The sequence below is a fragment of the Condylostylus longicornis genome, unplaced genomic scaffold, assembly GCF_029603195.1.
Source record: "Condylostylus longicornis isolate FDR11 unplaced genomic scaffold, ASM2960319v2 ptg000091l, whole genome shotgun sequence".
Taxonomy (NCBI): Eukaryota; Metazoa; Arthropoda; class Insecta; order Diptera; family Dolichopodidae; genus Condylostylus; species Condylostylus longicornis.
In genome coordinates this window covers 2000244-2028117 of record NW_026578059.1, presented here as the reverse complement: position 1 = coordinate 2028117, position 27874 = coordinate 2000244, and the positions used below count along the sequence as shown (strand labels likewise).

Below are 27874 nucleotides of genomic sequence, written 5' to 3'. Positions count from 1 at the left end.
ATAAAATACATTTTATGCAAACAAAAATTTTAATATAATAATATTACAATATTGCGATAATTACGTTATTGATACACAATTCAGTATACTTTCGTTTTTTACTGAACTGTGCGCTTTTATACAATATTTTTTTGTTACCGATTTTGAAATTAAGAATTTAACAATATTGTCGCTCTTGTCATTCTCGCAACGCAGTTTTAATATGTCAATTTCTATTGTATATTTATTGTAATTGTACGTTACAGTAAAAATTTAAGAACAAAATAATTTTAAATATGATTATTGCACACATCCATTTAATATGAATGGATTATTGAAAATGGTAGAAAAAAACAAAAAAAATTAAAAACATATTTTGTTTTTTATTAAAATTTGCTATAATTTTTTATTAAAAAAATTAAAGGGATGATGCAAATTTTAAAAAACATACTTTTGCACACATATACACATTTAATCACAAGCAAAATTTTTCTTAATTATTTATAAAAAAAAAAAAAAATCTAAAATTAAGAAAATCGTGCGCCACACACAGAAAAATTTATTCATTAAAAAAATCATGTGTACAAGAATTTTTATACACAAATTTAAAATAAGTTCATTAAATATAGCCCGCCGTAGTCAGAAAATGTCATTTGCAAAAGTAGTCAGCTACGGATTATAATAAGATTAATTGCATATAAAGAATAAGTATGCATTTTAAAACTATAAATATTTGCAAATGACATTTATAGCTAAACGAACATATGGGCTTATTATTTTATTGAAAAATAATATATATATACATTTATACATTAATTAATTTGCACATACTTACATGCACAAATTTTTAGAAACAACATGCGCTATATATGATCAAAAAATTTTAAAGCCTAAAATATTATTATAAGGGAATTTAAATTAAAATTATAGATTACTTGTACACAAAACTAGCTAATTTGACTTAGATAAGGTGGTGGTGGAGCCGTATCCCACTTATACCTATATAGTATCAGTTTCTTATGTAATATAAAACCAGGCAGTAATTAAGACAGGCAGACGTAAACCCGCCAATAATTTTATTGAAAAAATTGAATGTAAATTCAGAATAACCGGTGATTGTGTGTAAATTTCCCTATTTTCTTGGGAGTGTATAAGATTTCCCCCATTTTTTAAACATGTATAACAGCATATATGTTATTTTCAAAACAAAAATATTTATATATATACATATATTTCAAAGCATTAAATAATTACACATATGATTTTCATATTGAAGATTTGTAAGATTTAAGGTATTGGCAATGTTTAATAATAATATGATGTAAACAATGCAGAAAAAATTAATTCTAGTTAAATTAATTCTATTTATGTACATATATATCACATATAGATTATATCGATGAATATAGGTATATATATAATTGATATACAGAATTTGCATTACTTGTTTTATATTGCGCGTAAAACTTTAGGTACTTTTTATTTTAGCAAAAATTCAAGCCTATAACCATTCCCAACAATTTCCTTTATCCCCTTCAACCCTTCCAACATATTCCTGTCACCAATCCATTTACACATATTCGATTTAATTGTATATAGAGCAAGAGTATATAAATTTTATTGCGCGTATACTTATCTGGTAAAAGATAAGTATATACTTATGCGCGTAAAAGTATCTGATTTGGCTTGAAACATGAAGTATAATATGAATAATGCGGAACTAAGTCTTTTTGGAACGGAAAATATGCAAAATTTGCATTAATTTTTCATTAAAAAAAATTTTGACTTAATTATAGATTAAATTATATGTACATACATATATATATGTGAGTATATATGGGTATATATAAAATATTTACAAATGTATATGTATATTTATAGTATACAGGGTATTTCGCATAAGTTGGCAAATAATTTTAGGGTAAAAGAATCATCCCTGAAATTATTTGCCACCTACCCAATATTTATATATATATATGTATGTACATACATACGTATATAAGCACAAAAATAAATTTTATAATCTCAAAATAAAACTATTTCATCGTGCAATATGCTCTTAATAGAAAAATACATACATATATACAGTTACATAAATAATATAAAAGAAAAAAAATAATAGTTAACACCAATTTGTATCCTTTGTTCGTGTTTGTTTGTCCGAGATAAATTTAATAAACCTTCTTTAAAAATGAGAATTCAATTATAATACAATTAAACTGTGGTTATTTATTTATCAACTTAATTTCATTTCTGTTTAATAGAAAAGATATTTCTATAGAGCTCTATATAAATTTTTGTGTCTCTATATAATCTTCGATTTGATTATTGATAAGCAGCTGCGAAGGGTTATCGAAGAAGGGCTCGATGACATTAATTATAGCAGATTTCAATTTAGCAACAATTATTATATTATTTATTCTGCGTCATTTATCTTAATGCCATAATAGACGACCGCTTTGTCATCGCAAATCTCTTTGGATAAGAACAAAAATTCGAAAAAAAAAAAATCAAGCATACTGATGATAATATAAATCATTGCACTTTTATTTAGCAACGATTATTTTGTTTTTACTACTACTTTTCTGTCAGAAATTTATCACGGGATTCTTAGGGATTTAAAATGCATTTGTATTGTAGCTTCGACAGAACAAGATGCAGTCCTTAATGAATAACTAGAGTTGAGTGTTTAATGGTTAATTTTTTTTTTCAAGAATAGATATGAGAGATAGTGATAAAAATTTTCTTTTAAAATAATACATTTATCCTTAAGTGTCCAAAATTACAGCATTTCATTTTTTCAACGGTTAATTTCCTTCTGCATTTCAGTTCAAATTTAATTAATCAAAAAAAATAAAATAATTATTAACATTTCTATTTTTTATTGAATTTTTTTAAAGCCATTCCATCATTCCAATTTTAAATTTTTTAACATACATAATATTATATAATAAAAGAAAGATAATGAAAAAAAAAATCGTGCAATTAATAAAATTGAATTTTATTTTTTACTTTCCATTTTTTTTTTATACATATACATATATAAGTATAACAGTTATGTATATATTTTTTGAATAGTTCATTTATTTTTAAAAGTTTACTTTTCAATCCCCAGAAGAGAAATTATATCCTATATTCCTAAATGGGCATATCTATATTTTGTAAATTGAATATAATATGTCGCCATTATTTGAATGGAAATTCTGTTATATATATACATATTAATAACATGAAATATATAAAACTTTAAAAGTTTTATACTGTTCAAAGAAAACAAATGAAGTAGGAGTATAAAACTTAAAACTGTTATACTATTAAAAGAAGTATACAATAAATTGTATTACAGCAGCAGCAATAGAGAAATTATTGGTATTTTGAAAGTTTTTGCAAATATTAGTTTTATTTTTGATTATAAATGTACGTATATATGAAAAATGAACTATTCAAAATTACAAACAGTAAACATAAACGTTGCAATACATATATATATAAATACATATATATATATATATATATACATGTATATATATACATATACATATATATATATAATAAGTATACAATATGTACATAATATATAAATATATATATATATATATATATATATATATATTATATATATATAATAAGTATACAATATGTACATAATACATATATATATATATATATATATATATATATATTATATCGTCGGCTGAGAAAGAAAACAGCGTATAACATTTATACGTCGTTATCCGATTTTATCACCATTGGATTCTCCATAGTCGATTCTATAAGTTGAGTTACTTTATATTTCTCTATCTTTTCATTCTAACATACTTTTTAAATAAAAACGAAAATATTGTATAAAGCATTTTTAGAAACTAATTAATAACAAAATAGCGTAAAATGCGTTTACTTTGTTTTATTGCCAAACCGTAACTTTTTACAAAATTTAAAATAACGTAATGAATTCTTACACTATTTTGGTAGAAAATTTATCATTCAGTTGTTAATTTCAATACCAAATAAAAAAGTGTATGTTACTTTTACACGCTTTTTAAATTTTAATAAAAAAATTTTTGCAATAAACTGAAAAGTAAAACGGTGTAAGAATTTGATACACTGTTTCATATTGTCTTATACACTACTTTAATTTTGAATTTTGAATCGTCTTCCCTGGCAAACAATACAATAAAACAGCGTACAAAACAAACGTACATATGTACATTATACTTTTACATTTGTTTAATTCTATATGCATCTTCATGTATAAGACAAATATTTTTAACAAATAAGTGTTCTGTTGGATTTTGTTGATCAGTACAGAACTTAAAGTTATAACTTTTTTAATAAGTGAAGCAAATAATTAATAATTTAAGGCAAAATTTTATACTTACAACAATTAAAATAATTTTGTTGTGTTACTCAAAAAGAAAAGGAATAAAAATTTTAATGATGTGAAATTTTAATGAAGAAGTGGTAACATTTTTCGAAAAGTCACCAGAAAATTCTATTACAGACTTTTCTTCTGGTTCTGATGACAATTATGAACCTAGCAAGAGTTCAGCATCTGAAACGGGTGAAGCGGAACCAGAAAAACTTACAGAATGTTTTATAGACTAAACGTTTGATAATGAAACCATTACACCTACATCACCGGAAACACTACTCGAAAAAATTTTAGAAAGTACTAATCTAAGTGAAAATGTAAAAAAGCAATAAAAAAAATTAAAAAAGAAAGAATTCAAAGCAAAAGAACGTTACAACGGAATTTGCAACTGCCAACACAATTGCGTTGAAAAATTTCCTTAAGATGCAAGAATTAATAGTAATAATTCGTATTGAAAGCTGGGTGATTATGGAAAGAAAAGATTATTTCTAAAACATACTTTCACACACAAAGTATATACAAGAAAACGACCGCGAATGTCTCGAAAAAATTTTACGCCTTGTTATACATTTTATGGTAAAACCGTTTCCAAAAAAACTTAACTTAAGTATTATAAAATACACATAAAAGTTGGCTAGCATACTTATAAAATAATCTTTAATACAAAATTTAGTTACTCGTTTCATGTGCGCAATATGAAAACATGATCAATCAATCTTAGTTAGAAACATTCAGTAACATTTTATCAAAACTTGGCAGAAAAAGCCTCATCTAAAAATAATTTATCTAAATTAAACGAACCAAGCTATTCAGAAGACGAGATTGAAGAGCTATAATTAATTTTTAAAACTAAGTTTCAAAATTTTAAGTAGAAATAATGTACATTTGAATTATCTTTTATGTTAATATTATTTATTTTTGTTTACGACTTTTCATGTTACATTAATATCGATAAAAATACCTGTTTATATTTTCATACGTTGAGTTAAAGTATGTAATGTTAATTTTGTTTCTCAAATTATACTAATTTTTTACAAAATAAAATAACGTATAAATAAAAATGAAATGGTGTATACCATACAAAAAAATTAAAATGAAACAGTGTATAACTTTCTTCATACAATTTCTACCAAAAATAAAATAGTGTAAGAAGTACCAAGAAATTTCAAACCTCTAATTTTCTAAGATCTACAAAAATTTATTTAATCAAATTTATGCAAATAAACTATTTATTCCCCCAAAAATGTTTAACATAACTTTTCAGGATAGTCAAAGATGACGACCGGAAGATTTTAGATTCGAAACTTCATTTTCATTTTGCAAAAAACTTCAAACGCGATTTACTCAAAACTATACCTTTTTTTATACGCTGTTTTATTTCTCAGCCGACGATATATATAATAAGCATACAATATGTACATAATATATATATATATATATATATATATATGTATTGTATACTTAAAGACTGTTTTTTTAAGTCACAATACTTAGCTACTTAGCAGAAAATTATATTTATGTATAAGAGTATTAGAACTAAGAAAAAACATTCAAATTATTTGATTATATAAATTGCACGTGACAAAATTATTATTATATAATGGTATATATAACGAAACAAGGCAATTAAAATAAATACGTCGATTTATAATATTAATAATTAAAATATACGTATATATATATATATAAATATATATATAAATATATATTTTTAAATATATATTATATATATATTAATATTTATATATGCATATATATTGTAAGATCGTTATCTAAGAAAAAAATAACAGAAAAAAAAATTTAATTTGATATTTAAATTTTATTTATTTTATTATTTTTGTTTATTATAATCGGAAATATCAAAGTTAATTTATATAGAAATTATTAAAAATTTTTATAGTTTTAATATTGTTATAAAACAATTATTATATACACGGAGTGAAGAAAAAAAGAAGAAAAGCTGCAAAAAAATTTAGAGAGGGAGGGATCGTTTCGCCTGCCCGTAATCCGAATCCCTCAAAAAATTTACGATTGTATACATAAAACAATGTAGATAGATATTTAAAAATATTGAATAAACTTGAATCAAATAAATGGAGTAAATCAAATTACCTAAACCAAAAAAAGTCTACATAGCATACATGTACTTATCAAAAGCTTTACAAGGTCTACATTTTAAAACTTGAAATTTATCCGAGTTGCCACTTTGTTTAAAAAAAAAGAAAAATTCTGTATGAAAATTAGTTGAAAAACGATTTGATTTAACCGATTGAGATTTTAAGAGAGGGCAATTTAAGGTAATTGTTTTATACAATTTTATTCTGAAAGTTTGTTCGGGATAAATTTTAAGTATCTTTTACACTTTGCACTTTTTTCTCTCTGAAACATTAGGCAACGGTATAGTTTTTTTTTTCTTTCTATACAGAAGGATAGATATTCTACTTCATTTCTCCGAAACATTAATTGCATATTTCATAAATCCAAATATATTTGTATATAAAATCCTAAATAGACTTGTAGAAAAAATATAAATAAAAAAAATATCAATTAACCCTTAATTAATTTCTATATATAAAATGTACTCGTCATTTAATGACATTTCCGATTTAAAATTTATTTCTTCTTAATAATTTTCATTTTTTTTTCTTACAGCAGATTTTTATGATATATATAATAATTAATTAATAATAATAAAAAAAATTAAACAAGTCTTAAACACGAACTTAATTATAAAAAAAAATATGTATGTTTCATAAAACACACAAAAAATTTACCTTGAAAAGTTGAACCCCAATTACGGCAAACATAAATATAAGAAGGTAAGTAACCAACATAATATTACCAATAGTTTTAATGGCAACAATGACACATTTTACCACATACTGTATATATGTTATATTGTACATATATATACACATATGCACATAAGTATATATATATATATATATATATATATATATAATTAAAATAATGAATTGAATTAAATATTTTTGTTTGTTTGTTTATTTTTTTTTTTTATAGTTTTTCCGTTCATAGAAAATTTTATACATGTCGAATTATATTGAACCAATAATATTAAATGACATACATATTATGACGTAATATTCAAAATGTCATATGTGCAGTATGACGCGTCCGTGTCAGAGTTTGGTATGATTTTTCGAATACAAATTCAATTCATTATTAAAGTTAATTAATTTGATTTTATATATATATATATATGTATATATATGGTTATGTACATATAAAATATATGTATGTATGTAATGCAATTATATATTTGGTATGTAGATAAAAAGATTTTTTATTTTAATATGTGATTTTTTTTGATTTTTCGATTTTAGATGAACACACACACAGGATTTCAAATCGGTATTTATTGATTGTTTTTAATGTTCAAATTCAATTGATCGATTTTTTTTTCAATTTTTTCAGTTTTTTCAATTTTTTTTAATTGTGAATGGAATGAAAATAGAAAGGAAAATAATATTTAAAAAAAATATAAATATATATGTATATATGTATATATATATAAATATATATTTAATTTATTTTATTTAATTTATAGAACATAATATACAGAGTATGTAATTATAAAAACTGTCCTAACAGAGAGAGTGAGTAACAACATATACAATCACTTTATTGCAAGATACAAAAAAATTTTCTAAGGTTTCTTGATATGTATATAATTAGAGAACTCGAATTGTAGTGAAAAAAAAAAAACTATTGTAGAGGAATGAAGAGCGTTTATATAATATTGGCAACACTACCCAATACTAAAGATATAATTTCAAGAAAGTATAGGGGTTGGTGGTTGGTGGTTTTAAGAAAAAAAAACTAAAACAATAAAAATTTTTATTGTGGTAAGTACTTTGCTTATATATTAATCAAAATTATCACATCAAAAAAAAAAAAAAAATCTCTGACTTTAAAATTTCTATAGCATTTTGCATTTATACACACACAAAATTCAATTTTTTAAGTCAGGATATTTATGTGTTGTATTTATGTGCTTATTCATATACTTGTACGTATATGTATGTATAAATATATAATTTTTGCGCATGAAATGAATTGCATTGTGTGATGTGTGATGCGTTTAATTGTGTTTTAAAAATCAAGAATGCAGTAAAAAAACAAAAGAACGTTAGCATCGAATATTTTTCCATAGGTAAATGAATTCCAACTGTACTCAAATATTTTATTTTTGCTAAGATATATCCATTCACTACAAATTACACGATTCAGTAGGTATAATTAAAATTTTTAATAAAATTGTGTACGCATAGTAAATACAACATTACTGTATGTAATGCAATTACATACAGTAACTTTTCGATGTCACAAGCTAGAATCTTTTCAGTTACTTTCTACATATATAGGATCATAGTAAGCAATATACTATGATTGTATGATCAAATTAATAACATTTGATGATCTCTTTACGGGAAATTTAATAAAATATTTTCTAATTTGTCAGAAGACATAGTATGTAAAAGGACATAGTATGCAAAACAAGTTTCAAAATGCGATTTTATACTCTTTGTAAATAACAATAATAAAAAGCATTAAGTATGCTAAAACAATAGTGTATACTAATATACCGTTCATCTATTTATTAATCTCTTATAACACACTTTAATTAAATTTTGATTCACAAACTGATTATTAGTTAAAATTCTATTTTTTTTTTTAATAACATACTTTTAAAATAATTGGTCTTGAAATGGGAATTACTATTCTTTTTTTACATTACCAGAGACAATTCTGCTTATTCAGTGATAAATTGCTGAATCGCGTTACAACAACAAGTATTTTACTAGACTTTTAATGATCTTTATGTACAACACTATACTATCGAATGTCAAATAATACTTATTTACATGTATAAAATTAATATATGCAGAACTATAAACTTCAAAACTGCACTAATACAATATTATTGTACTTACAATTCAGTTTATAGAATGTAATTTCTGAATTGTTGTATTAATACAATATTTCGGCAGTTTTAAAGTTACATATAATCTATTTTATAAAATTGTTATTATGATATATTAAGTGTAATGGTATTAAAAGGATACACATAGGTGACGTTGCGCTAAAATTTAATGAACTCCAATTCCTATTGCGCCCGTTATTCCATATGGAACAAGGAAAACAAAAAAGTGACAATAATAATGTTTTCGTGTTTTTATAAGTATCCTAGATTTTTTTTTTTAATTCTTAATAATTTTATTAGAATTTCTAACATTTTTTGACTCTTTTTACTAACTAGGTTTACAAATATTAATTATCTTTTTGTTTTAAATACATAGTTTTAACTAAACATATTATGTATTATAATTCAGAAAAAACTAGAAATTCCGATTTTAAATAAATAAAATTTTAAATACTTTTTACAAGTTTTTCATCCCATATAAATAATATATACAACAGTTTCCGTTTTAGCAGTTTTTTGCAATATTTTGTATCATATTACATATTATGTACACCTTGACTTCAAAATTGCACTAATACTGAACATTAATACACACAATTCAGTTTGTAAGTTTTATTTTGCTAAATTGGTGTAGCAATACAATCATTTCGGAAAATTTGAAGTCACGGATGTTTTTTTTTTTTCATTTTACTTGAAAATCAAAAAATAAAAGTGATAAAAAAAAAACAAAAGACTAATTAATATAAAGAAAACAAAAAGAAACAGAAAAAAGAAAAAAAAACAACTAAAATAACACACTATAATTAAATTTTTATGCATAATTATAAATACAATATTTGTGTGCGTGTGTAGGTGATAGTGTTTTTGAATAGAATAGTAGTGTTTTTGGATGAAATACATTTTCGCAATTTTTATAAGTACTACAAAATCACAAAAAAAAACAGGAAAATTTTCTGTATTTGATAACAAGAAAACAAAAACAAACAAAAAAATAAATAAAAAAGAAAAACATATAAAATATACATAATAAGAGACGTATTAGGTATATGTACAAGAAATCATTGTCCTTCCAACAATTTATCATGACAGCCTACATTTGGGGAGCTTCAAAAATTACAAAAATTGTAAAACTGGCAATTACAACTTGTGAGCTGACATTAATACCACATTTTTAGCAGTATTATAATACATTATAGTGTAAACATATAGGTCATCTGACATTTACAATATACAACTATGTATATTTTTGAAATATTGCAATGAAATTGTATCCACTCTAAAATGCAAAATTAAGCCCATATAAAAACTAATCGCTGAATTTTATAAGAATACGATTTTTTCTTTAACAATTTTTAAATCAACGTGCAACATATTAATTTCCTTTTTTCTTTATACTTTATCATAATTCTGACAACAGCAACAACTAATTTAAAAGAATAAAACATTGATTTAAAAATGCAATAGTACTGTATTGTTATACAATCTAGCAGGCAGCAATCACAACCCAATAAGCTGAAGATTGTATATTTAAAACAGTACTATACTGAATTCCAACATCTCTCTATATTATCAGGTTTTTGTTTAACTAAGAAATATTCAATTACAAAAAATGGTATAATTATAATGAAACGTATTATTCAGGGATTTCGGATGGAACAAAGTGAAACTCTACTAAGAGCCAAATTTACAATTTTTCTAGGTATATCAAATAAAAGCTTATTAACGCCCTTAAAATTGAAAAGAAGCATTTAAAAGGCATTTTCAAAATCGTCTGCAACATTTTCGCTTAACTAGATAGCACGTATTGCTAACATTTTAAATACGAGTATGCTAATACGCCACTCACATTTTAATATGAAAATTAAATTCATAAATTTTTGCATTCAATTAACCCTTGATTCCATATTTATTTTAGTTTATGATCATTTTATATTATGAAATTGCTGAGTTTTGAAGCATAAAGAGAATTAATATTTTATTCAAATATTTGAAGTACAATAGATTTACATCAAATACATTTTAAACACAACCCTGATACACATTTCAACAATTTCTACTTCAAACGTTTTATTTTCATTCATGATTACAAAGTATATCATGAATGTCAGGGTTTGCAATTTAAAGAAACCAGAAAAATTATAATGCAGTATTATTATTATTTTTATACTGTTGTTGTTATTATAAAGTGCTGTGTGTTATACATTACGTTATTCCTACAATTATGTGGCTCATGTATATATACAATATATACTTAATTTTGTGGCACACTATTGACTTAATAATTGCAATGTAAGTTAACAAACAATTCAGTCATATAAAAATTGTTTTGCTTTTGTATTTATTTTTCGTTGATTTTTATGCAATTAAAAATTTAAACGAAAGTAAGTAAATCTATAAAAATATAAAACAAAAAAAAAAAAAACAATGAAAAAAGAAAAGAAATAAAAAACAAAACTTAAAACATATAAAGTAGATAAAAAGAACGTAAAACTAAAATCAAAATGATTATATAAGTATCTCTATTTCTACCGTTATATTGTAGATTAAATAATATTAACAAATATTTTCGGTTAAATTGAAATTTACTCTTAAATTTACTATAGATAACACAGGAGAAATCAGTAAAACACTTTGCCACAAGAACAAATTATGTAAATATATTCGTATTCCAGTATAATATGAGGAAATCTCTAAATTTAAATTCAATTCTGTAATATATATATATATATATATATATATATATATATATATATATATATATATGTGTGTGCACACGGAATTTAACATCTGAGTTAAATTAACCAATATTTAATAATTTAGCACAAGTATAAACTGAAATACGGCAAAAATGCAATATTACCATAATTCTGATAAATCTTGTATTTTCGAATGAGAAAATCATCCTGTATTTGCGGTAATGATATAGTTTTGTAATTTAATTTCTTTAATTGTAAATATATAATCATTTTGATTTATTTTAATGTACAGAAAAAAAGGACATTTTACTATGACATCCTCCAAATAGCAATAATTTAGCTGACTTACACAGTAATGCGCCGATATTTATTGCAATTTGGATTTAATAAGTGTTTTATTTTTTTGTAAATAAGAAAAATAATATTTCAAACTATTATAGGAAAACAAAGAAAAAAATATATTATATACTTATATGCATACAATTTACATATCTTTTTTTAGAAGTTTTTTATGTACATAAATATTTATGTATATCTATTTAGTTTATTTGAAAGAAATATTTAATTGATTTATGTATGTAGGTGCATGAAACAAAATTTAATCATAAATTTTGATATTCACACAGATGACAGCGACTCTATTACGCAGATTACTCATTATATTTTATTATGTATTTGAAAGAATTTATCAAACTAAGTCTAAAATATTGATTGTATAAAATTTGATTTTTTACTTAACAAGTTTTTTAACCCATGGATTTCAAAACTGTTCACTAACTACCACTTAATTCATGTTAAGAAGAAAGTTGAGTTGAGTTGATTAAGTTGAAATTATTTAAATCGTAAAAAGATACAGATTTAAATATTAGTGCAGTCATTATTTAAAATAAAGTTCCCCGTCAGAGAAATCAATTAGGTTTTTCTGACAGGGTTCAATTAATTTATTAAATAACAGTACTAAATTTGATTCGTAATCTTAAATAAATCTTCAAGTTTCTTGAGTTTGAACAGAAAAACAAAAATTTTTTATGTAATTACTATATTTAAGTTTATCGCTAACTTCTTCTATTTAATAAATTCAATTAATAAAACAATACTACATACAATACGTAGTATAACACTACTACATACATAAATTGTGAATTTACACGATTTTATCGTGATTTGCGTATGTACATTTTTCATTCATTTTTATTGTGTAAATAATGCACTATTTTGCTTGGTTCCACTATTATGTGAGTGACCAGGGAATAGTCAGGCATTTTGAAATATGTAGGTACCTCAAATATTAAAAAAAAAGTTTTTTTTTCCAGCTTGCAACTTGTAGCATATACACAAACATATACATACTTAAAATAATTATTATGTATATTTACAATATGTACATACGGATTGTATACAATGTAACAATAACAAAAGAAAATCAAAAAAAGAAAAAAAAAGATGGAAAAATATTGTTTGTTTTTGTTTTGTGTTTTTGGGACTAAAAAATAGGAAAAAAAATATAAAAACAAAGAAAAACATAAACAAAACAAAAAAAAACAACATAAGGACAATAAAAAGAATAAATAACAAAATGTGTGTAAAGTAAAACAAAGTTGTGAGACAAAAAAAGAAAACAAAAACATAGAGAAATAAAACAAAAAAATAAGAAAAAATACAGCTATGAAAAAAAAAACAAAAAAAAAAGAAAAGAAAATAAAAAAAATAGAAAACTGAGGTATAAAAAAATGCAATCAATGTCATAAACTTATAAGAGAAATATCAAAATAGGGAAATCCGCAGTACCATTAAAGATCAAAATCATATCAGAAGATATTTTTGTGTCAATGTTTGCTTGCAATCGCGTTTTGCGATTACACTTTTGTACCACGCTATTAATTTTTATAACTGGATGTATGTATATAGAAACACCGTACTGAATATGTACATATGTACATATATTAAAACAGAGTGTTTATGACATTCTCTGATATCCGGAATTATATTTTTATATTATACATATATAATTCAATATGTATTATGAGAAATAATTGCTGAATTATGTAGTGAGATACACAGTAAGTCGTATTGCTCGTGGTAATTCCGATATCAGGTATTTATGTGTAGTACTTACATACATGCACATTTGCATTTCTGAATACCAATGCAGAAAGTCTCTATTTTTTTTTTTTTTATTGTTCTAAAACCAAATTTTAATTTCCTACCTTAAATAATTGTACTCCAATTACAGCAAACATAAATTGTAGTAGGCACGTCACTAAAACAATATTGCCGATTGTTTTTACCGCAACAATAACACATTGCACAACGTGCTACATATTACATATGAAATTTAATAATTTCGTTTAAATATTATCAAATCACATAACATATTTCGAAAAAAAAAAAAAAAATTAGATAAACAAAACGAAAAAAGAATAAAATTAAAAAAAATTTAACCGAAATCAATTTTTTAATTTAAATATTTGTTTTAGAAAAAGGACAAAAATTATCCATAAGACTTCAAAATTGCAGAAATACCCATGGTAAGTTGTAATCGCAGAGTTCTGTTGCAATAAAATATATTTATTGCAATTTTAAAATGACGCTATATAATATTATTATAAACCGTAACAATTAGTTAGTAATTTTTGATGACAATAGAGACGGCAGTGGCATAAAGCCGCAATATAAAATGAAAGAAATAAAATTGCAATCGGATAAAATTTCTATCCTCCTTAAAATCTTATGTCGTAATTTTTCTTTTATTAGTTGTTAAAATAATTATTGTCGATCATCTTCTTCTAAATTTAAATCTTATATCAACTGATCTTATTCAGCAATACAATATTGTAATTATTGAATATAAATCAATTTGACATATAAAATCTGCATTTAGAATGTTTCTTAAATTGCCCAACGCATTGTAAACTTTCCAACCTTATCAAGATCACATCTACCAAAGTTTTAATAAATTATCTACTAAATGTTAGATTGTAAGTATATTTTAAATTTAGATTTTTGGTGGACACATCCTTAGTATTAGATTAGAGTTGAATTAAAAATGAAATAATGATACGGACTTAATAAAAATTTAATTAATAAAAGGGTTTATTAACGCGCAAAGATATTTTAGAAACAAATTTAATCTGCTGAAATTTTAATTAATTTATACAACATCACATAATTTATTAAACAATTTACAGTGTATTTATGTTAATAATTCTAATTGCTGAATTAAAATAAATATCCTTTAAAGGATGTAAAGGATTTAAAGCATTCTTAAATTCCTAACTCGTTAATTTTAATTAATCAAATTTTGTACCCACAAAACCACTACAAGGCAGAAGAACCGATGAACTTATATTGGGTATTCAAGAGCCAAGGATGATTACCAGAACCGAAAGCTTATCTATGTACGTAAAATATAGTAATATTGTTACTATACTTCAAAATTTATCATAATATTCGATTGAAACAGTAAAAATAATATAGACATTATATTAAAGACTAATTTTTTTCTCAATATCTGAAAAATTTTTTATGTTTGCAAATTATAAATATGTATAACTTGGTTTAAGCCCAAATTGCATATCTAACATTTTATCATTCTATTATTCTTTGTTGGGGATTTTCATTCACTTCGGTAATACGAATTTTGCAACTGTGTATTTATATTTTAAAAAATTCAATTAAATTTACTTACATAAAATATAAAACCTAAATGATAATAATTTATAAAAATATATATGCATGTATATAATAAGCAAACTAAGGCTTATAAGAGGAATTTAATAGTACGAAGAAAACGTTTAATCCATACATAAATTATAGTTTTATTGTTGAAATTATGAATATTCAATTTAAAATCAATAAATATATTTAAACAATTTATTACAATGCAAAATTAGTAAAAAGGGCACGTACCTTTAAAATTTCGGAAGCCATTGAGAAAATTATTCAAATATGTACATGGAAATGCTGTTCTTAGCTAAGTATGCTTTCATTTTACACGTTTTTACCATTTTTTTTATTATTTTGAATTAAAGTGAATTCACAACTTTAAAAAACCAAATTTATAAGCTCACATTATTAAATTAAATATTAAATTTTCACACTTTCACAATTTGAAAAACCAATTTTAAATTGCAACGCTTCCATTAATTAAAAAATTTAATTCAACACAATTTTTATTACAAATATTTAATTGAAATAAGAAAATGCTCTTGTTTTATAACAACCGTTATATGTACATGTTAAAGCTTGTTTCTTCCAAAATATTTTAAAGTGCACTAGTATTTCCAACTCTTTCTTGCTCAATTTACCATCATTAGTTACAAAATTTTAATTTTTTCTCTTTCTAAACCCTATTTCTTTCCATATAAATTCTCTTTAAGATATTTTTTATATATTCACAAACATCTAACATTTATTTAATTCTATCGAATTTTTTTAATTCTATTGCATTTATTTAATTCTATAACTGAGCTAATAAAAATAACTTAAACAGGCACTTTCAAGTTTTAATACAATTAGTACTGTATAAGTTTTTGATCAAGTGTCAAATTCAAATTTAAAATGAAACCAAATGTTAATTGTCAGTCAGTGAATATTTGTTACTGTCAAGAGGAGAATGTTTATATTGGTGCTACGAAATAAGAAAATGGTATATACTATTTTTCCTCAAAAATTTTAATTTAAAATGAGAATTATAAGTTTATCAAAGAAAATGAAAATGCTAAAAAAATAATCAGTCTTATCATGAATTTCATTCGTAGCTCCGAAATTCGAAAAATTACGAATTGAAAAAATTCTGTTAACTTTACAAAAAAAAAAACTCAAAAACGTTGAAAAAAACTGCAAAACTCCGTTTTTCAAAAAGATCAAAGAAATAAAGTACTTGTTTTGGCATTATAAATAATTGTGTTGCCATTGCTGATTCTAATTTAATTATATTATATTATTATATATCTCAGAAACTATAAAAGCTGTGATGTCGTATATGGATAAAAAATTTCGTACTGGTATCACAGACTTGACACGGTCAACTCTATTTTTTCTCGTTTCATTTTGAATTTCTTTTAATAGTTTTATTTTTTCAACAATATTCAAGGTTTTCAAATCAATATTATTTAGTTTATTCTTTTGCAAATATAGGTGATTCCGAAAAAAGCAAAAAATTCATTTAAAATTCATTACATTAAAATAAAAAAAATTATTAGTTTTGACAACGCTGTATGTCTGCTGTTTGCAAGTTGTGACAATATGCGTAATAGAGTGTATTCATCTACTAAGAAATAAAATGATTGCAGTTTTGTAGAAGAAGTGTCAGAATTATATATCTCTCAAAGAAAAAGAAAATTTCCACTTAAGCGAATAAAAATTCATATAAAAAAATTTTTGGTAATGAAAATTTTTTGTACTCATATAAAATTGTAAATTTATGCGTATTGCATTTACCCGAGCTAATTCGGGAGAACTATATACGAGGAGCTAATTCAAAAGAGCTACATATATAGACGGTACATGCATAGGTATTAAAAAGTTGATATTAAGCATGTTCTACCGTAACATAACGATTGACTTCAAATAAAATGTCAAGAAGGTATTATTAAATATTATCATGTATTGTAAAAATTCTATGCAAAATGATTTTATCTGTCGACTTGTGAAACGTCGTTTTCAAAGTTGTGACACATAGGTATGACTAATCAATTAACTTGACTACTAATAGGTGACGACTTTTAAATTATATTAGCAAAAAAAGGTGCATAATATGTGCATAATTTCGTTTGTCACATAATTTCGTTAGTTTTTCTTGTTTTGAAATTATATTTTTCAATTGAAAAAATTTTTAAGAATAATTATCAATATTTGATTTTGATTGAAATTTTCAAATCGGAGCCAAACTACAGCTATGCTCATTAATCCAAACTAGATAATTAATAAACATTATTACCGGTTTTTTAGCGATCTTCAACTGTTTTTTTTGTCTCTCTTCACATTTTGCTCGCAAGTCGCAAATTTTTAATATTTTAAGAATATATTTTTCTCTTTTTAGTACATAAAGAAATTCATTGCTACTGTCTACATTAAAATCAAAGTATATCTACCGAAGAAATAGTTCGACTCCCCGTTTAATGCAATCGCTCACCAATATTTGTATACAAAAAATTCCCTTAGCTAAAAAAGAGTTAAGCTGAATGCCTTCTTATTTTCATTTTTATACATATAGGAATTTTTCGAGAGAGAAAGAGTATGCAATAGATGTCTACCTGTTTTTTTATAATGTTTTTTTAAAAGTGGGAGTTATTTATTTTTTCGTATATAAAGTATAGGAAAATATATTAAAAATTTTGAAAGCGGGAGTTTAATTTCTATAATTTATTCCACTATAAGGTAGCAGAAATGGTGTATCCATATTATAAAAACGAAGCGATTTAAAAACAAAATTTGACAATTAAAATAAAAAAAAAATTATAATTTATATGCATACGATTATATGCAAGACAAATAACATTAAGAAAAAATTTAAAATTTGTAATTACTAATTATCATTACATTTATTGCAATAAATATAAACTATGAAATTTTTATTTCAATTTTGTTTTTAAAAATTTAAAACAAATATTTCTTATGAATATATATACACACTTGTATCGGTAACACACACGCATTTTTTTTATAAATTGCTTAATTTCTATACCTCGTCTATATTGCGGCTTTAAAGTGAAATCAACTCGAAACCTAAGCTGCGTTTTTACTATATTAGCTTAAGCCCGAAAACGACGTTTATCAAATCATTCATATTTCATGTCAAGTAAGCCACTTGAGTGAAGCCGGCTTCAGGTCAAGTAACGTTTATATAGACAACAATTAACTTGAAGCAGCCATATAAACGGGGTACATACATATTATTACATCATATTGTGTATCTACCTTGAATTGGTTTGTACCGTATAACAAGGTATGAAATTTTAAATTTATAAGTCTTGCTTTCACACATTCGAATGTTTTTACCTAACTTTTATGAAATGAAAAATAAAATATTTTCTTGCTTTCTTGCCTACACAATTCTTATTACCAAATTATCTTATTATTATCTATATCTAAAGTAAAATGAAATATTTTAAGATTTTGGAAGTGGAACGAAAAATAACGGAATGAAACGAGCCGAACTACTTCTTAAGTAGATATACTTTGATTAAAATATTTTGGAAGAAACAAGCTTTAACATGTTTAACGGTTGTTATAAAACAAGAGCATTTTCTTATTTCAATTAAATATTTGTAATAAAAATTGTGTTGAATTAAATTTTTTAATTAATGGTGGAAGCGTTGCAATTTAAAATTCGTTTTTCAAATTGTAAAAGTGTTGAAATTTAATATTCAATTTAAAAAACTGGATTTGTAAAGTTAAATATTGGATTTTTAAAATTAAATCGCTTTGATTCAAGGTAAGAAGATTTAAAGTTTTATAATTAAAATTATGAAATATGTATATTGTTGAATTTACATACATACACATATGTACATACATATATAATTAGAATCCACTTATTTGAGTTTTAAAATTCAAAAACTTTCTGGATAATGATTATTACATTTTCAATTTGAAATTTGAAGTCGAAGTCATTATATTATAATACGTGTATATGTACATACTGTGTGAATGTATATGTACATAAAGTACTTATTGTGTAAAAAAAATTCTTCTTCTTTCTAGTTTCGCTAGAAGAAAATTTTTTTCCACTCCCATCCACTCTCATGTTAAATTATTTTTTTAACTCACGTAATTAACTCTTAAGGAACATTATTTTAACGCTTCTTTAATTTTTTTTCGGTTTATTGCAATGTATTCAACATTGCTCATCCCAAAGGTAAGCGATTTTTGAAATACATACATACATACATATGTACATATATTCGTATATGAATGAAAGTAATTTTAATAATATAGTACATAGCTAGATTGTTGTAAAAGCGCTGTTTTGATTCAACTTAATTTAATTCCAATTTACAAAGAAAAGAAGAGGAAAAATAAACTTTAGGCAAACACAAACGATTAACATAATTTTTAGTTAATTTTTATTCGTTTCTTACAAGCTTATCTAACCCTCTTTCTTCCTTCAAACCTCCTGCTTCCATTGGAAATATGTATAAAAGCAAAATTTACAATAAAAAAAATAATTTTGATCTACAAAACGACAAAAATTCGACATAGTCAATCAGTAAATATAATTTTTTTCAACACTACGTGCGCAAATGCAATACGAGTATTATACTGTAGATGTACGATAATCTTATGTGATATGCCGGCTGCATATAACAGACTTATTCAACTTGTATATGAAAGCATACTTATCAAGTTATTTGGAACATTCCAGTAGAAATATTTTACAAGGCGTTTAAGGTATTAACTGCATTTACAACTTAAATTGCAAATGATATTAATTGGTTTTCTTATAAATATAAAAATTAAATTGTAAATTAAACCTTTAATTGTATTCTTATGTATGTAATAATTTAATTGTATTTTTTTTTAATTGATGTAGGCAGGTACTAAAGTTTATTAAGACTATTTTTCATTATTTTCACAAATTTCATTCAAAATAATTAATATAGATATTTTTATGGTAGGTTCTTTCACGAGACAAATTAAAATTAAAAAATAACTCACTTAATCTTTAATATATAAATAAGTATGTTTTGTAACATCTTTAATATATATCAGAGAAGGGACAGAAAAATTTTTGAAAATTATTAATTATGGGCAATGAAAAATTGGCATGAAAACAGAATCATACAATATTTTGTTAATTCTTGTCTTCCCATTTACATAACTCCCTTTTACGTTATACAAACTAATTTATATTATTGGGTTCGTTTAACTGGCTTCAGCGATCTAATATATGTTCAATGTAGAAGTTACAACATAATTATAATTTAAATAGCCGTTTAATTCGAATAAACGTCTAATTTTTTTTTCTATATTTCTTATATTTTATTAAATATGAATATATATATATATTTTTTATTTTTTTTTTATTACATATATATAATTTTATGTGCAATGTTTGTCTTACCTTTAATCCTTTGGCACGATTAATTGCTCTTAATGGTCTCAATACACGAAATACACGCAAAATTTTAACAACAGAAATTGCACTCGAACTGTAGGTATATGAAATTTTTAATTTTATTATTGATTAATTGAAGATGTAAAAATAATTAAGAAAAAACTTACTCAGCAAAAATTGATGTTAACGAGACACAAACGACTAATAAATCTAGCATATTAAAAGCTGACCGACAAAATGCTCCTTTATGTAATATAAAACCATAAGCAATTACTTTTAAACACAATTCAGTAGTAAAAACAGCGGTAAAAAAATAATCAAAATAATTTAAAATCTGAAAAAAAAAACCAAAGAAGAATTATTTCTATTTAAATCTATAATTTCATCGTAAATTTGTATATAGTAATGTATGTATGTATGATCGAAATATAATTAGCTAGAAACACATATTCTCTCCCCTCCCTCTCTCCGTTAGTTAAACATTGCGATAATATTGTAAAACTTACAAAATTTTATTGCAATTTTTTAAGTCAGGGATATAAATATCAATTCAACTCATTCAATATAACATTAGAATTCTATTTTGCTGAATTAGCTAAGTTGTTATTAGCTAAGTCACCACTTTTCTTAAAAAATAAATCTCTTTATGATTTGTTGAAACTTATTAATTTTAATGATTTCTGTTTTATAAATTTATTTCTATACAGATATACAAACCTTATTTCGCGGTGAATCGGCTTTTAGAGGGTCTTCTGCCGCTAACATTGCTGATGAAAACATAATACTTGCCAAAATTATATTACCAAAATAACTGTGATTACATAACCAGTGACAAAATATTCGAAATCTTTTGTATATTATTGTATTATTGTAAAACATTGCAGCATTGGGTTGAAAAAAAAAAAGTAAAATTTTTTTTTAAATTAAATGGTGATAAAAAGGAAGGAAGAAAAAAAATTTTTTTTTTGTAAATTAAAAAATATATGGATACATATACATATACATTCATATACATAGGATATGCACCATTTACAGTTTCCTTTTTTGTGAATTTCTATTTAAATTATCAAATAATGTTATGGCAACGCGCTTTGCCTTCTAAATCTATGTTTAATTCAATTTATTCAGCACAAAACAATTTTAAGAAAACAAGCCCGAATAAATCAAATAAACTTTTGATTTGCATTCAAGTGTGCCATTGCCTAACATGCGGTTTATATTTTTTTATAAATTTAATGTTAAAAAGAAAATCATAGATGGACCTAGATTACACCCTTGTATATAAATATATTGTATTTTCTATAAATTTTTTAAATACAAAAAGTAAAAAAAAATTTTTTTTAATAAATTAGTAAAAAAGGAACTTCTAATCTACCTTAGAAATAAATTTAACATTAAAAAATATTTTTATTTAATAAAGTAAATTAGAAATAAATAAACAAAAGGAATAAAATTATAAACGAAAATGATAAAATTTTAAAATATTGTGTAGATGGTAAATAATGGGAAGATGGGTTGTTACGGGGTCTGGGTGTAGGATAGGAGGAGAGAAGAGGGAGTCTTTGAATAATTAAACTAAATTGTAAAGGAATGAATTTATGTTGAAAAAAAAAAAAAAACAATTACAAAGTTACAACTTATATAATAATAATTGTATGGGTGGCATGTAAATAACGTACAAAAAACATGCAAACAAAAATGTAATAATAATTGAATATAAACGGCAACACTGAAGTTATTATAAATTTAAATACTTATTGGAATTACATAATTATAGCATTCTTTTTTTTGTGTAGTTAAACAAAACTTAGCACATAAATAATATTAATTACAAACTAGTGTATTAAGTTCAACATTTAATAAATAAATTTAACAATTTTTTTTTTACAAATTTTTTGTGATTTTATTAAAATTTTAAAACTAGGTTCGCATATTATATAAACATATAAATAATACTAAATAGCAATTAATGTCAAATTAAAATTAAAAATGTTTGATTTTTTTAAAATTCTTTTGGATTGCATTAAAAGATGGCAAGAAATTTACAATAAAACGGGGTTTTAATACGCAATTTAATTTTTAGATTTGTAGTTCAGCTAGATAATATTGTAATATACACACTTTGTTTTCTAAAATACACAAATTAAAACTTTTTAATCTGAATTGTTTTAGTGTAAATAAAATAAGTATGTAATTTTAATTGCTGAATAGATAAAATTAACGTTAAATCTGAATTTTTATAGACGCCTTCATTATAATGCAATTTTAACATCAAACTTTTTCTATGATATTATTTTGATATTTTAATTGATTTTAATTTGACATTTTTAATTTAACAGCTTTTAATTTAAAAAACAAATAATAAAATTTAAACAAATGATTAAAATTTAGGATTTTCTTATTCTTTTTTTTTTATTTTTTAAATTAAATATTGTATTTAAACACATATTTTGAAGCAAAGAGTGACATTTAAATGTATAGATATAGTTAAGAGACAAAATCGCTGGGAAAATAACTACAAATTTCAATAAAGGAAGCATAACAAAAAATTATCTGAGTAAATCAAGATTAAACTGACGTGGCCAAGATTTTATTCAATATTTTAATAAAATTTAATATTTTTTATAATTTGCTATAAAAGAAATTACTGATGATCATTTGAAATCTTATTTAAGTTGATAAAATATTAATATAGAGATGAGTTTCGGTTTCGTAATGCTTAAAATAAATACTTATATAGTATATACGCTTAAAATTTTTGAAATCTTTTAAGACTGGAAAAGTGGAATGGTTGGTTAACCACCATAATATTCTAACTTTAAAATGGTATTAATACACAATCAGCTAACAAAATTGAAATTGCTGAATTTTGTATTAATTCTGTATTACTGCACTTTTGACATTGTGAATGAATTTAATATAAGTTAGTTAATGATTTAATAATATATTTTGTGATTTTATAAATGCAGTAATATTGCATTATTATTTACACAAATGAGCAATTTACAACTAATAAATTGAGTATTGTATATTAATACTGTGTATTGATCCCGTATATTATTTTGATGTCAGAGATAATATATTACATATATGTACATATATATATATATATATATATATATATGTAAATAAACTACATATTGGAATATATTATTGTAATATTATTATTGCAAACACAAATTAATTCATACCAACAAGTCGATAATAAAGTTTTTGAAGTTTTTACTATAAATTTCTCTATCACTTAGTGATTCACTATTCAGAATAAGCCCAATTATATAAATAGTCGCTTGTGTATTATGTATTCTACGCTAAAATATTCAGAATATTCTATATATATATATATATATGTATATATATATATATATATATTCAAAGTAAGATTAATACTAAATTAGTGCTTTCCATTTATTTCAAAAATATGTGTGATTTTACTTAAATAAAACTATTTTTATATATATATGTACATATTTATATATAAAATATCAACTATGTATACAGAATATGCTTGTTAAATAAAATAATATTAATTTAAAATGACTATATTTATATTGAACCAGATCTCGGGAACCTTTAATTTGGGTATATCATACAACAGTACATGAATTCTAACATCAAGTGAAACATTATATACCACACTAATAATAAACCGAATTGATTTTATAAATTTTTTAAAATTCATTAATTTAAAAACAGAAATAATTAAGATTGCCGACACCCGATACTGATTATATAATTTTTATATTTTATATAAAAATTATAATGACTTTAAAATTTTATATACAGTTATTACACTAACAAGAAGTATAAAGTATATGTTTTACTTTGACAGATCCTTTTAGAAAATAAATTTAAAGGATTGTTGATGTTTTTTTTCTCTATTTGGCTGACGTTTTTGACGTTTTTTGCTCATATATTTATTTGTAAAAACATTTCTTTTTTCATTTTGTAAACAAAAAATTTAAATAAAAATTATATTCTGGGAGAAAAATCTACAATTATAGAAATTTATAAATTAAAAAAAAAATTAAAAGCATTAAAATTTTAAAAATAAAATAGGAGAAAAAATGTATATACGTCTTTAAGACAGTAGAGTGGCACAAGTCGAAGTTATAGACTCCTGTTGATAGGAGAAGACTCAATTTTATAGTATTATTAAGCCAGAAGGTCGGTGTAATGCAACACTATCTGTTCTGCGCTGATCGATCTCCACGACATACTAATTTTTTTATACCTATACTATTTGCCTAGCAAATGTAACAATATTTACCGTTATTAAGTAAACTTTATAAGTCTATAACACAAATTTTTTGATTATTAAAGCTTAATTTGAGCAATAATTGTGATCTTAAAATCACAAAAATTACAAAGTATCACTAATAGTTCAACAACTACAAGTTATAAGCTGAATTGTTTAGTAGTAACAGTAAAAATTAAATTTGGATTTCCGGAATGTGTTTTCTTAACATATACAATTACAGCACATAATTACACTATCATTTACTTACAACTTCGACCAATATAAAAAGGATATTGAAAGAATTTTTAAATTTCTTTTTGTTTTAGAAAAGATAACACAAAACAATGAAGAAACCGTATATAGTAATATATTTTTCAATTAATATTATAAAAAAATCTTAAGAGGCCAGCCGATTTCTTAAGGAAGAGGTTAACACGCAAGTATAAGGTTACAATGCCACATATTTGATTTTAAATAAAAACTTTTTTTTTTGTATGGGTAAACTGATAATAAATTATTGGTAAATACACAAAAACTAAAAAATAAAAAAATATAAAAAAGATAGCAATAATTAATAAAACAAAGGAAAAGTAGAAATAAAAATTAATAAAATTAAAAAAAAACCTTAGGTTCCAAAAATTGCAATTATTACGAAAATAGTAATAAAAAGAATTAAGAAATTTTAAAATTTAAGTCGAATTTTAGCACAGCCTCGTGCTTGAACTGAAACTGAATTAAATTGAATTTAATATAATAAAATTGTGTCACAATTCACAGCATAATTTTGGAACATAAAGTAACTTACAATGATAGATCAAATAATTAAAATAATAGAATGGAATAGTCAACAAATATAAAGTAAAAAAATATATTAATAATAATATTGATAGTAATCCAAAGCCTCTTTATTATCAAGCCCCACTTGACTATTGACTGTATTATGAGGAATCTTTAAAAGTTTTGGCATTTAAACTGCAACAATTTTTCGTTTTGCATAAAGAAAATTCATATCGTTTAAAGTAGTTGTAAAATTTTTTTATAAATTATTTAAAGTAATTTTATATTGATTAGAAACATTGGAACAGAAATAAAACTGTAAATAATAAAACATTATCTAAGGTAAATCATAATTCATCAAAAATTAGAGTAAATCATTATTCATATAAAACTTTGCTTTAGAATTGTTGATAATATTTACTATTACAATTCAATTTACAAGGTTTTTACTGTAATTTCTGAGTTGTGTATAATGTCAATAGTATTCTTGTCGGCTTTAAGAATTGGAACTTCTAAATTTTTTCATACTACTCGTATTTCGAATTGTATAGAATTAGAAATTAAAATTAATCAATTTTTAACTTGCAAAGAGTAAGGGATTCTCTATGTATATATTCCAGTTGAGAAATTAAAATAGCTTTTCGAGCCAGAAATTAAAATAGCCGAAAAAGAGAAGAAAAATCTTAAAATTTAATTAAACCAAATTGAAGAGGCTGGTGATCAGGCTTGTAGAATAGAAAGGCATTTGGATATTTTTATGTATGTAAAAGAAACAGGAAGAACAAAATAATAATGATAATTAAAAAAGTACGGATAATTAAAAAAAGACAACAAGAAAAAAAAATTAAAAATTGTTTTAGGGTTAAAACATAATTTTTTTTTCTTTTCATTAACAAAAAAAAAACCTGTTCTTTTGAGCGAAGACGAAAAAAGATGTGCCTTCTGGTATTGGTACAATTTTTTCAGGTGGATCATTTAATTCTGACATACGTCTAGGCCTTGCTGAACGTTTTCCTTTTTTTGGTACTTCTCCATTAATATCAACATCTTCTTCTTGCTCTTCTTCTATCATTTCATCTTCCATATACATCGTTTCATCAAAATTATTTTCATTATTATTATAATTATTCTGATGGCCGCCGCCGCCACCTTTTTTTTTTTTTAATTTATGTTTTTTCATTCAAATTTTGAGCATTTTATTAATTATTATTGTTTTGTTTATATATGCATATATATTTATATAAGTACATATAAAAATATATATAAATGCGGTTTTGTGTTTAATATAGTGAATGATCGGCAAATTATTTAATAGTGTGGGTGGTGTGTTGGTGCAAACCCAGGCGTTTTTTCAATTTATTATTATTGTGTATTTGTTTTTTTTTGTGTTTAAATTTCAATTTTAATTGAATGGAAAATTAAAATTAATTTAAAAAAAAAAATTTGTATATATAGGTGTCGTGCGTGTAGGTGAGGTTTAAAATAATTATAAAAGTAATAGGTATATATAAATGTATAAGAACATATAAGAGAGAGAAAGAGAGAAAGAGAGATAGAGAGAACAAATCAAAAAAGGAATACAAAAAATAACAGAAGCATATATATGAATATTGTATAAATTTTTGAGAGGGAATAGAAGAGGGGAAGAGATAAAATGTACCCCGCCCCCCTCCTCCTTTCTACTTCCCAACCTTTTTTATACTAATATATGTATAACAGGTATAAGAAAGTTAATTTAAAAATGAAATCAGAAAAATAAAAAATTTTCAAAATTAACTGTAGCAACATTACAAAAATTAATAAA

At 23.3% G+C, this 27874-nt stretch overlaps 1 protein-coding gene across 10 annotated transcripts in view; it reads right to left on the bottom strand.

The window, feature by feature from the left end:
* The window catches only part of LOC129613774 (voltage-dependent calcium channel type D subunit alpha-1), a 66490-nt gene that overhangs the window by 18008 nt on the left and 20608 nt on the right, over positions 1–27874 (bottom strand). For 6 of the 10 annotated variants that reach the window (XR_008697334.1, XM_055527992.1, XM_055527988.1 and 3 more), the window contains 5 exons: positions 26976–27219; positions 21771–21900; positions 21221–21387; positions 21060–21147; positions 14200–14307 (listed from right to left, as the gene is read on the bottom strand). Coding sequence is in view for 9 of the 10 variants with exons in the window: in XM_055527992.1 (XP_055383967.1) it covers positions 14200–14307; positions 21060–21147; positions 21221–21387; positions 21771–21900; positions 26976–27219 (737 nt within the window). In the remaining variant the exon portion in view is untranslated. Of the gene's footprint in view, positions 1–7125; positions 7234–14199; positions 14308–21059; positions 21148–21220; positions 21388–21770; positions 21901–26975; positions 27220–27874 lie in introns of all 10 variants that reach the window. The other 4 variants (XM_055527987.1, XM_055527994.1, XM_055527995.1 and 1 more) reach the window with 4 other exon arrangements.